Source organism: Leguminivora glycinivorella, chromosome 1 (genome assembly GCF_023078275.1).
Source record: "Leguminivora glycinivorella isolate SPB_JAAS2020 chromosome 1, LegGlyc_1.1, whole genome shotgun sequence".
Taxonomy (NCBI): Eukaryota; Metazoa; Arthropoda; class Insecta; order Lepidoptera; family Tortricidae; genus Leguminivora; species Leguminivora glycinivorella.
This window is the reverse complement of record NC_062971.1, coordinates 6,381,686-6,394,609: the sequence shown is the minus strand read 5'-3', so window position 1 is coordinate 6,394,609 and position 12,924 is coordinate 6,381,686. Positions and strand designations below refer to the sequence as shown.

General features: G+C 37.1%; 1 protein-coding gene across 5 annotated transcripts in view; it reads right to left on the bottom strand.

The window, feature by feature from the left end:
* Positions 1 to 402: 402 nt before the first annotated feature.
* The window catches only part of LOC125226211 (atrial natriuretic peptide receptor 1-like), a 499,228-nt gene continuing 486,706 nt past the window's right edge, over positions 403 to 12,924 (bottom strand). For 4 of the 5 annotated variants that reach the window (XM_048130138.1, XM_048130148.1, XM_048130155.1 and 1 more), the window contains 2 exons: positions 3,563 to 3,753; positions 403 to 1,493 (listed from right to left, as the gene is read on the bottom strand). In XM_048130138.1, coding sequence (XP_047986095.1) covers positions 882 to 1,493; positions 3,563 to 3,753 — 803 coding nt within the window. In that variant the 3' untranslated portion in view covers positions 403 to 881. Of the gene's footprint in view, positions 1,494 to 3,016; positions 3,161 to 3,562; positions 3,754 to 12,924 lie in introns of all 5 variants that reach the window. The other variant, XR_007177060.1, reaches the window with a different exon arrangement.

Here is a 12,924-nt window from a genome sequence, read left to right as displayed (position 1 = left end):
AGAAAAATGCGGAAAACTACGGAACCCTACACTGAGCGTGGCCCGACACGCTCTTGGCCGTTTTTTTAGCCTAAATGGTGTCCCACAGTTGGGCAAAGGTCTCCCCTTCCTTTCTCCAGTCCTCACGGTTTGATGCCCGCTCTTGCCATTCGCTGCAGAATACGTCGAGGTCGGCCCGCCAACGGAAAATTAGAAACACCAAACTGCGCTCCAAAACTGGTATAATAGATGTGGGTGCTAAGACAGCCAAGCTTAAGTGGGATTGGGCAGGGCTTGTTTGCCGGATGCACCCGGAACGGCGGTGGACCAAAATGACGACTGAGTGGTTACCGTAAATTAGCCGGGGCAGAAGACGACCAAAGAAGAGATGTTGGTACTAATTTATAAAAAAAACTATGCAAACTGGTTCTCACTCATTATATTTGCTATAACGTTTTTAAAACATTGAGGGTTTAATTTTTACTTTGTCTACATTTACTATTAATATTTACTTGTTTTCAGAATACCTTTTGCTAAGATCACAACGACGTTACATTTAATACTATAATATTTACAATAAATAATTCTTAAGTATATTTACAGCCTAGTGTCAACACTTTGAAAATAAATACATTTTAAGTACTGCTACGATAGCTTGACTACACATCAGCCAATGAAAATGAATGACATTTCGATGTTCATTCTCATGAAAAAAGTATCACACCCACGGGCAGGATAGTTCACAAAGCTTAGGAATGTAAGAGACGACGATAACTGAGCACATTTCAATATTAGAGATACTATGACTACCGACATTTAAAACATTGAATAGTCACACTTACATTTTCAAAATCTCTCTTAGAAATTGCCACAATATTAAGTACATTTATTCACGATACAATTTAAACGATAGAATCATTTGCCGCATCTGCCTTAGACAGTAAAGGAACACTGCTATAGTCTTTTAAGCAATGGTTGTTTTTCTTGGAGCCATTGTCGAACGAACTCGCTTGCGGTAACTTGGGGATCCAGTTATTATTACCTACTTTATTCGAATTATGGTTTCCTATGGAGTTCATTTGGCAGTCCTTCAGTTTAACTTTAGGTTGGCCGCTTTGACTGACAGAATTGTGATTTAAGGAGTTGACATTGAGTGATATTGAATTGGAAACGCTGAGTTTATCTGTTTCTTCAGCGGATGTGACGCCATTAGCGACTGGTTCGGTAGGATCTGACTGCTGTCTTTGAATTTTGAGATTTTGTAAAAGCGGCTGTGCTTCTTTTTCCAGCTTAATTAAGTCGTTGTTTCTCTGCTGGAATATGCCAGAGCCTCGCCTGCTGGATGACCTGGATCCGTGATCGAGTCTTTGTCGGAATGGAGTTAGATGTGAAATTGACCCTCCGCTCTCGGTGGATTGAGTTTGTAGCTTTGGCAGCGATGATTTTTCTCTGGGGGGCGCATTTGGGTCGACTTTTTCTCCCAACAACCAATATGTGACTAGAGTTCCTTTTCCCTGTAACAATAATAATATACTTACTATAAAAACACGAAATGAGAGTAATGGGATCCAGTTTGTCTCAGTTTATCTGAACAATAATTATTTTTATTTTGATATCGAATTATTTCCACTTTAATCAAAATTTCAGAATCGAAAAGGATTGTACGAAATTTAGCTTCAAACATCACTTTGATCCTATTCAATAAGCCAACATCGTGAAAACAAGCCCCAAGATCATTACTGATACCTAATTATGTAAATCAGTACGGTTCGTTTGGGCTCAGAACAAATACGCACATTCCGTATGGAATTTAATGATGCCCTCGTTTTCAAAAGTCTCAGTCGAGTCAAGCCGAGTCAGATTTTCTTTAGTGAACGGTAAAATGAAGAAAAAATCTCCGACGTACACAATTTCTTTAAGGGTATTTTATGCAGGTGTCTTTTTCAGTCCAACGAGTAATACTAGGAGCTGTTTTATTAACCAACTATATTAAAAGCACGAATTGATACTGCCTAAGTAAAAGCACAGTAGGGTCAAAAACGCGGACAGTCGACCTGTCATATCTCACTCATACAGGCATAGTACTAGTTCACCAACACGAGCTTAGACTGTGTGCTAGGCACGCGCCTCTGTCATATTTGATCGCTAGTGTCCGAGGTGTGGCAATAATGAGGAGTGTAATTTCAAACGGACATAATATTTGTACTGTTTCCATAATCGTAAAGAATTAATTATAAGCTCTTAATAATTATTAATTATACACTGTTCAAGTTCTAGCAAAAACCTATGTTGGCGTAATGGTGCTCCCACACTGGCTGTTATCCTAAAACAGGAACAGCGCCCATCGCGCCATCGCGTTGTATGTCACATCGTATTATATAACATGTATAACATAATAACATTTATAATATGGGAGCACGATAATAAAATAAATTAAATTTCAGACACAAATTGTCTAAACAATTATTTATTTAAAATCGAAATAAGATGTCATATAATTAAAAAAAAATATTTATTAGTTGGTCAAAGACGCCTAGTCTTACAAAGTCATTTGATTTCATAGGGGATGGCGAAATGCTAAAGACGCCCGGCGTTTTTCAGCCTTCGGCACTGGTGGTGTCCTCACTGAAATTAATCTTATATCGATTTTTAATTTATTAAAATAAAAAACACAAATCAAAATATTTGTTAAAATAATATTTTGATTTGTTTCCATAATAACGTAATTATTTATTATTTGTGCCGTCATGATGTCAAGGAGAAATGCGAATTGCTGGCTTTTTAATTAAAATCGTTTATTCCCATGACTGAATTGCCAAGATTTCCTTCATTACTTGTTAATTGCAGAAGGAATGTTCCATTAAAATATTTAATTTCAGTATTTTACAGAGTTGAAAAGGACTTTCTGGGCAACGAGGAACCTGAAAACCAGGGAGTATCATTGCATAATGAAATAGAAGCTAATACTTAGGTATAATATTTTGAGATTCAACGGATGTGTCCGGTGACTGTTTCTACTAGTCCTAGTTTTACTAACCGGTCTAATACCGTATAGTTACGTAATATCAATGTCCAGGGATGTATGCTCCAAGAAGGGAAACGAGACCAAGCGTTTCTGATCCTCCCATCATCATGCATTAAGTAGCCATCCATCGTAGGCCACGTCTTCGACTCGGCTAGTCTAATAACAAAAATCGAGATAATAAAAAAAGAGACGGTAACTCGCGTCCACCCTGGCAGTGTGCCCTGGTCAGAGCTGTCCTCCAGCAATGGTTAAGTTAAAACATCCAGATGTATGCTCTAGGGATAAAAGTGAACAGATGTCTAAAACGCGAGCTGGCACAGTGACTAACCACTGAGTAAAAAACGGCGAAACCTCTCGATACTCTCGAATTCTCATACCATTGTTGCTCCTGTGCCATTTTAGATGTCGCTTTTTGTCGCCCGTCTTTCGATGGCGAATCGCCGTCTCTGCACGCTGATTATTTTTTTTAATCATTTAATGTGCTTACTCATGACCAAAGACTAGCCGCAGTAAAGATGTGGCCTACAATAGAAAGAGTTAACAATTTAGCTTCCTCACCTTCATAGCAACTTCTCCTCTCAGCTCCAGCTGGAAAGTCCCGAAGGTATCTAGCAGAGCCTTCGTGGTCGGTGAGACGTGGATCCGTAGGGCTTCACCGTTGGACTCCATTCGGGAGGCCGTGTTCACTGTGTCTCCGAAGAGGCAGTAGCGAGGCATCTTGAGGCCTACCACGCCAGCGACGCAGGGACCTGGTGGATAGATTGTATCTATTAGTTTACAGTGACTTTTCTTGACAGATTCTGTTAGGATGAGGATTCTTATAATTACGATAAAATAAAATAAATGAGAAGTGGAAGTTTTTATAAAATCCAGAAAATAAAACAGAGAAAATAAGAGGGTGTGGGCGGCGAGTTGTAAGTAATGCTGGGTTAAGTGGTTAAACACCCTTATTCTTTCCAATACTGTTACTTTATCAGTTAGCACTAAGTTTTTTTTGTCTCAGTATAGAAAATTAAAAAGAAAACATGTTTTATAAGTAATCTGGTGTAAAGTAGGTAAGTACCATTATATTTTATAAGAAACAAATAGTTTAGGCATTTAGGCACAATCATACACAGGTATTAGAATATTTAAAGAATAAAATAACCAAATCTTCAATAGTAACAACGATAAACCTACTGTATTGATAGCACAATTTCCCTTTAAAATAATCTGAACATCGCAGTAGGTACAAGATGGGCGCAACAGCATCTTGCCCGCGAGATGGACTACCTTCCTTTTCTGACTATATTAATTAGAGCGAGATGGATTGTCTGTCCCGCGGGCCACTGTTGCGCCCATCACGGGCCCTACTGGAAAGAGATACATTATTAAAATAATCCACTCAAGCTGTCAAGAGTGCACAAAAACCGTTCAATCATCACTTGACAGGTGACGAGCCTACAGGTGGCAGATTAATTTGGTTCCCGAAAGTGATGACGGTTATGCAGCTTAATTTGGTAGCTGTTATGATTAAGCAAATTTAGTTTGATAACTTAACCCGAGGAAATATAAAATGAGAAAAGATAGATGAGGCTGCCATAGATGACAAAAGATGGATGAGATTTGGGAAATTGCAAAATAGCATACTACACCGAGACCACGGGGACAATGCCGACCTTTAAACGCCGGAGGTTAGTGGTAAAAACATGGATTAGATGCGATTATGTCCCATTTGCAATTTAAAGTATGTGTAAAAATCGTTTATAACAGTGTTTAGCAAATTAGATGTGTGGAGAAACTAACATAACAAAACAACTAATGACTGTAATAATTACAAATGATTGACATAAATACTACGCTTCCGTACTAAGATAGTGAAAAAGGATTTGACTGGTCTACCAAAACAGGATCGCCAGTTTGAATGATGTCCAGGGCGGTAAATTGCTTATTTAGTTTTAAATGTAGCATTTTATTACGGCCCAGAAAGGACAAGAACCTCGCAGCATTTTCAAAACTACATAAAGAGGAAATGGAACACAGTAGGACACAATGCTCTTCCAGTTATTACATTAGTGCAACTAAATTTGCGTGAACTGCCAGAATCCGCAACAATGTCAGTAAGTATATCAGGTTATAAATCTATACATGAATGTTTCTTCTATCTAAATTAAGTCAGTAAGTACAGTCATAATGTAAGGTACAGTAGAGTAAGATGGGGCTATTTTTCGGTTAGTTGGAAGAACTTACTTTTATCTACTGGTGTTGAATTCATATGAAAAACAACGAAATTAACTTAACCTGAGTGATCAAAGTTAAAATACATTTTTTGGCAGACACAAAACCGAAAACCTAAATATATTGCACTAATATCGACTAAAAACTAATTTTAACTCTAAACCCTAAGCTGCTTACATGTTGATAACATTCGTTTCTTTACTCACTTCCCCTTCCACTTTTGTTGTAAACCGATATAAGTAGAATATACCTACGACTGAACGATTACTAAAATGTGACGCTAGAGGCATAGTAAAATGTCGTCACACATTGTATTGCTAGAAATATAACAAAACTATTATTGTTTCAACAATTGTGACTATAAAATACTACACTATCCGACCTTACCCGGGTACACCCTAATGTGACAGTCATGTATAGAGGTCATAATCCGGGTCTGCACGTACCTCGTAAGATTTGATTAGAGCGTGGGAGCCTTATGGACTCGACCCTCTTTGTTTTCTACGTTATCAAATAAAAAACTGATGAGTCGAGACATATCAGTGGGATTGATTCGTTTATATGGCAAATGTTTGTCTATCTCACAAAAAATACAAATAAGTATTATCATATGCTAAAAAATATGTACCTACGAGTTTTATTTCTGAAATAAAATAACATACTTACCTATGATCAATTGATCACAGATCACAGTACCGCAATAATAATATAAAACATTACAGATTTTTCCGTTTATTTTTTATATTGCAAGTGGTTTCCACCCCACCTCATAACTTTAGGTACCTAGTCTGGTAGTAGTCCTGTATACTAGAGATGAAAAAAAAACAAAATAGGGATGGCATCATGTAATGTTTTTTCGTATATGCATAGTTGATTCAGAGTATTCTATCTTGATCAGCTTCGCGTGTGCTCTGTGTGCTTATATATAGCTTTTTTCGACCATTTTGTAACCTGGGGGCCGATTTTTGAGTCTCACTGTCACTAAAATACCGGTTGAAAACGGTGAATTGCCTCCTATTTTCAATGACAATTTTCTGAATTCGAACGCCGTGAGACTCAAAAATCGGCCCCCTGTTACTAAAAAAAATCTCTCGTATAGCTAATAGATCTAAACAGTAAAAGATCAAACAGCTTTAGAAAGATATTGTTAAACACCAATTCGGCGTTTTAAATGCTAATTTCACCAGCATTTTCAAGTAATAGGTTGGAAAACTTTACATTCCTCCGGCAACAAACGAAATTGAAGTCTTTCCTTACAGAAATTCTATTTGAATTTCGTAAATAAAATGAGATGAAATACTTTTGTAACAAATTGTTCTCTAAGGCAAAATGAACATTAAAAGTGGCAATGTTTATTTATACCTATTTGAATGAAATATAAGTTGGTTCCATTAAATAATTGCTTGGTTGAGTAACTTATTTCAGATGAAATACGTCATTTTTATTCAAAGCGTAGACCGAGGAACATAATAGTTTGTTGCTGTTTTGATCTTTAATTCATTGCTTTATTTTAAACAACTAATTAATTTATATAAAATGTAATTAACACAATAAAATAAAATAAAAACGTGTATGATCTATGTCACGGCAAAATACTGTTACGTCAATCATATCATCTAACTGCTAGTGCTCTCAATCGTCAGTAAACGACAGATCTCCAAAGACATGCCAAAGGGGAGAATATAGTAGAGGCCAATTAATGAAAGCTGGCAACAATGGAATGCACTGCAATATATATCATTGGTTGACTGGTAGAGAATGCCTTGAGGCATTATGTCCGCCATTTGTATTTTTTTTGTTGTGCAATAAAGATTAAATAAATAAATAAATATCATACACGAAAGAAAAAACGACAAGGCCCACTGGTGGCCGAGCCGGGAATAGAACCCGGGTCTTCAGCTTACGCGGCTAACGTCATTACCACTAGACCACCCACCCGCCGTGGTACCTGTTAAAGTACTCGGGGAGCGGCAATCAAACACAAGTTCCAGATCAAGACTGACTTCATTTATTCTCAGCTTACCCACATGCATCAATATAACATTAGGCAGAATACCCGACAATCTCCTTTTATCAAAAAAATAACAAAAAAAAAAGTATTACATTTGAGTGTATTACATACAAAGGTACCTTTAATTTACGTACATGATACTACATTTGTATTGTGTATTTATACTACATGTATATTTAAAGTGTTTACATATTAAAGTAAAAAGAACTCTTTACAATAAAAAAAATGTAAATTAAATTTAAAACATGTGCTGAATGTCGGGTCATTTAGGTGGCGTTTTACTTAAACACCTATTAACATCAACATGCATGCATTATCTTAACTTATGTACCTACTCACAATTCATGAAATAGAAAAGGAAAACAAACCATGTTTTATTCTGGATAAAATGTTGGTTTGCGGCAAAGTACCTACTTAATTCCGATACTCAACAGTTATAAAATTATAATGACATTACCATGACATAATCCTTCAATTTATGGATTACAATAACACATAATAAAATTAATTTAGTAACAATATACAGTTGTTGATTTAGTAACAAACTAGTTTGGACTACAGACCTACTCATTTGTTCAATAATAATAAAAAAAATCCTCTGATTCGAAATCAGATTCCCTATGGGAGCGTAGGTTCGTATCCTACCGGCTGCGCCATGTTAAAGTACTCGGGGAGCGGCAATCAAACACAAGTTCCAGATCAAGACTGACTTCATTTATTCTCAGCTTACCCACATGCATCAATATAACATTAGGCAGAATACCCGACAGTACCCGACGAAATTTCTCTAGTGAATGTTATTTCTAATAAGGCTAGGCATATGTATTATATGGAATGAACAACACTTTGATTGATTTAGTGACACCTGTACCGGTATGTATACAGAGATAACTCTCAAGAGCCACCATTTTATTGGTTAATCTGTCACACATCATTATTTTAATTCACTCATTTGTTCCATCCGTGCCAAATCTTGATGTGAATGGAGCTGTGAATTCCCATGTATCTGTGTGTCTTATACCTACACCAAAAGGACCATCATAATAAACAACTTCTATTATGGGACCAAAACTGATGTCGCAAAAAAAAAATTGTCAGTCCATTCCGACTGTCATTCAGACGACGCAACGAAGCCTCGACGTTACGTTGTCACCTAAATCTAGATAATTTGTGAGGTGTTGATTTTTTCTCACTTTGATGTGTTTATTTGTTATGATTTTATGTATTTTAGTTACTCAGTGCTTTGGTTTTTACTGTCATACTGTGTAACGAATTTGAAATAAAAATAAATAAATAAATGATGCCGCTCATTTCTATGGAACGGCCAAATTTTTTTTCGCGATTTCAGCATTGGTCCCATAATAAAAGTTGTTCATTATAACCTCAAAAGTTACTTTGCAAAGTTTGAACTGTCTTTTTTATATTTAAACATGTATGTAAAATATATAATACTAGCTTTTGCCCGCGGCTTCGCTCGCGTTAGAAAGGGACAAAAAGTAGCCTATATCACTCTCCATCCCTTCAACTATCTCCACCTAAAAAATCACGTCAATTCGTCGCTCCATTTTGCCATGAAAGACGGACAAACAAACAGACACACACACTTTCCCATTTATAACATTAGTATGGATATGTTCTTGTGAATTAATCATTCAAATCATTCACTTATTCATTATTAACGGTATTAACGTTCTGTACATACCTATTACCTGCGTGACGGTTTTCTATTCACCGTGAATATGATTCGATCAAAATATTTTATTACAAATCGTGATGCTAATATTCGATTTTGATAAATTCGTACATTACCTATTTTATTGAAATTCCATCACCAAAGTTCTTAGAACGTTGGGTGCCGACGCTTCAGGTTTTTATACTTACAAATACATAATTATGTAGGTATATACTCGTAGCATAACACGTCATCGACCGTAGAATATTGACCCAAAACCCCGCTAGATGGCGCTGACGGCTAAACAGATCGCGCGAACGGTAGTGTATCGTGGTCTCTAGGCGTGAAGTGAACATTAGTGCGCAGATCGCTCAATAGATGTCGCTGACGACTAAATAGAACGCGCGAACGTTAGTTCAACCTAGATTAGTTAAGTATCGAGTTAATATTTTGTTAATGGATCGAAATTAAAAAAGGCGACACGGCTCTTTTAGACGGGTTCAGCTACTCCGTTTACTTTCTTCATAGAGATGCTCGGAGACTGAATTTGCTAACTGAGAATTTGGTATTGAGTTCTTGTCAAGGTGTTTGCTCCTGCATTTGTGGGTCCTACCCTTGCACAACAGTAAAGCCTTTCTGCCTTTATTGGAACCCTCTGTATTTCGCCAAGTTTATAAAATAAATACCTGCTCTTCACATCTGTGTTTCGCTCACTGCTGACGCCCCGTCGATCCCGCCACACTTGCAGGTACATTTATGTATATAATAGTACCAACGTTCTACATATACTTACATACATTATCGAATGATTTGTCTATTTTGTCGTACGTATACAGTATAAAGTTATAACCGATAAACTATTATATCCTGCACGGGAAGCATGGTCGCGCGATAGACGATAAAATATCAGGCCGTCCCTATCGCACTGTTTGTAAGTGCGATAGGGACGGCCTGATATTTTATCGTCTATCGCGCGACCATGCTTCTGTTTGTAAGTGCGATAGGGACGGCCTGATATTTTATCGTCTATCGCGCGACCATGCTTCCCGTGCTGTAGTCAGTATAAAGCTGTGTTATGAAAAAAAAACATATAAGGTACAGCGGGACAATTTCGACTGGGGCAAATGCAACTGATCCATTTTTTCCATGTTTTACAATGTTTGCATTAATAAGTGTCCACTGGTTATAATTATATGGCACACGTGTTCAGTGGATAATCATAATCATAATCATAATAATCATAATATTTTATTTGTAAAACCAATTTACACGTCAATAATACACATACATGTGGAACTCAATAGTGTGATAATGGAAAAAATGGATCGTACGATGTACCTTACATAAAACATATTTGTAAAAACATGAAAAGGGTTTTTATATCTTTTAAATCAGCCTCGTTACATTGCAGACTAAATTTGATACTTTTTTTTTATACGTTATTTCGAATAATACATTCAATATTCACATTTTGTGTTAATAGGTTTGAGTAGAATGCGTAATAAAAAAAAAAGGTTTGAGTAGAATGCGTAATAGGTTACATTTGCAACAAATAAATCAGAGAGCCTTTGAAATGTATATCAGATGTATTTTTATTGATACATTTAAAAAATAAATGTAAAAGCACGATCAATTTCAAGATATGTTTGAATTGCACTTAAGAAAATAAACTCAGAAATATTGGTCGTCAAAATTCTTTAGGGAGTTATTTACCGAACAAAAAATATGTTGAGTGCCTCATTTGGTGACACGCCTAATTCGGTGAAACAACCAAAAATCGTCTTTAGTGCTTCAAAGCTTGTATACCGTTAGGCGTGTCACCGAATGAGGCGAGTTTTTATTAGATACACATTCTAAAAATAAAAATTGAAAGAAAATTACAAACTGAAAGCAATTTGCCACTCGAATCACAAGGTAAGCTGGCAGAATTTATTTCAGGGCTCATTTCATTTGACAAAAATATGTATGTTTATTCATACCACCCACTTTGCTGGGTAATGAGGCGGGCTGAAATATACTCCGCGAATGTAAATAAGGGATGAGAGCTCGAATACAGGGTTAGTGTTCCAACAGCCTGGAGAGTCAGGCGATGACCCAGATCAGGGTGCGCAGCCGAATGGCACAAACGCTCACGAAACGCTCACGAAACGAAACGCTCGTAGATATCTATCTCTTTCGCTCTTGCGTATTGGCGCGACAGAGCCAGACTATTTCGCGGCGTTTCGTTTTCGTTTCGTGACCCAGAAATTTCATTCCGCTACGGCATCAGAGTACGTAGCCAATGCAGAAACATCGTTATCGTCTAACGCCGTGTCTTGCGTGGGCGACGGTCGCGCGACCACGCGTCTTACGGCCCGGCCACGACAGTGGTCTAAGCGCGACAGCACAGCGGTGAGCATTGGAGCGAGACACAGCGATGGGACTTTTCATTCGCACGTATGGCTGCCGCTCACCGCTGTCGCGCTTAGACCAATGTCGTGGCTGGGCCGTCATACTTCCATATCGATAAGGTTTGATTTCGTATGCGTCGCATCGCCGTCGCGCGACCATCGCGCGACCATCGCCCACGCAAGCCACGGCGTAACGCTCTTCCGTATTGACGCGACAGAGCCAGACTGCATTTCGGTCAGCGTAGCGTCAACGATTGCCATTTCGGCTAGGCCGGTAGATTTCTTAGGTATACCAGATAAGTAGATAAAATCTTCGTAGGAGTCTTACGCATTAACCAATATTAAGGCACTGGTCCCACCGCGAGCTAGTAAGCTATGAGCTATCGGCTATAAAAACGAACAAAAAATAAGCACTCCCGTGCAAATAAAAGAGACACGGCGATATTAATAGCTCAACGCTGGGCGAGTGACTATAAACATCGCGGGAGTGCTTATCGTGTCTAGTTTACTAGCTCGCGGTGGGACCAGTGCCTAATGTGGTGCTAAGTGACGTACGCGTCAACTTCCATAAGGCAGCTTCCGTGGTACTTAAATCATATAATATGGACACTTATCGATGGTTATAGTGATTAATGGTGATGCTTGAAACGTCTATGCCAGCGATGCTATTAAGGCTTATAAATAATATAAAAACATAAAATTCACTGTTTAAGATGGGGATTTAAACTCTCCTCCCCAGCGACATCTACTATAATGTTATACTTGTGATACGTCTACCGCTATGATAAATATTAAATAAATCAAGCAGAAACGAGAATGCTTAGAAATAAATTAAAAGTAGAAAAATGTTTTGTTCTCGACAGGACCAATGAATGAATGAATGAATGAATGAATGAATGAATGAAATATTTATTTGTATCAAACAAGCGTATATACAGGTCTTACATATTAGTGGTTTTTCATGAACGATTCTTGTTTTGCCACGACGGGCGTACAAATATTGTTCTTATAACTAACTTATTTAGGTACTATGTACAAGATACAAACTAAATTCATGCATTACATGCAATTATATATATACAAATTTATTTTTAAATTATATTTTATTAAATATCATTATCATTTTAAAAATTTACTAGTAGTAATATTAATTATTTCAATGATCATAAATTACATTTGTTGATGAATTCATTAACGGAATAATAACATTGTTTTATTAAATAATCAAATAATTTCTTTTTAAACATATTTATAGGCATTTCTTTAAATGTATCAGACAGAGTACCATAGGATTTACTGAATTTTATTTTCTCCAAGCTCATTCTGCTTACCAGTTGGAGTCACATTACGCTAGCCTGTGAAAGACCTTAAATCCCTCGTTATGTAAGCAACGCAAACACGGAGCCAGGTTCCCTTTTGTATGAGACATATTTCTCGGATTCGTCTAGTTATTTGCTGACATGGTTTATTACTTCGTGACGGTCATATTGCTATATCAAAGATGATTGATCCGTTTTCTAGACATTTGATACGACATTTTTGAGATTGCCCACACCCTTCATTACTTATAAGAGTGACGCGCCATTTTTGGAGGAAAGCTTAGGATAAAAAACATATTGAGCAGTAATGT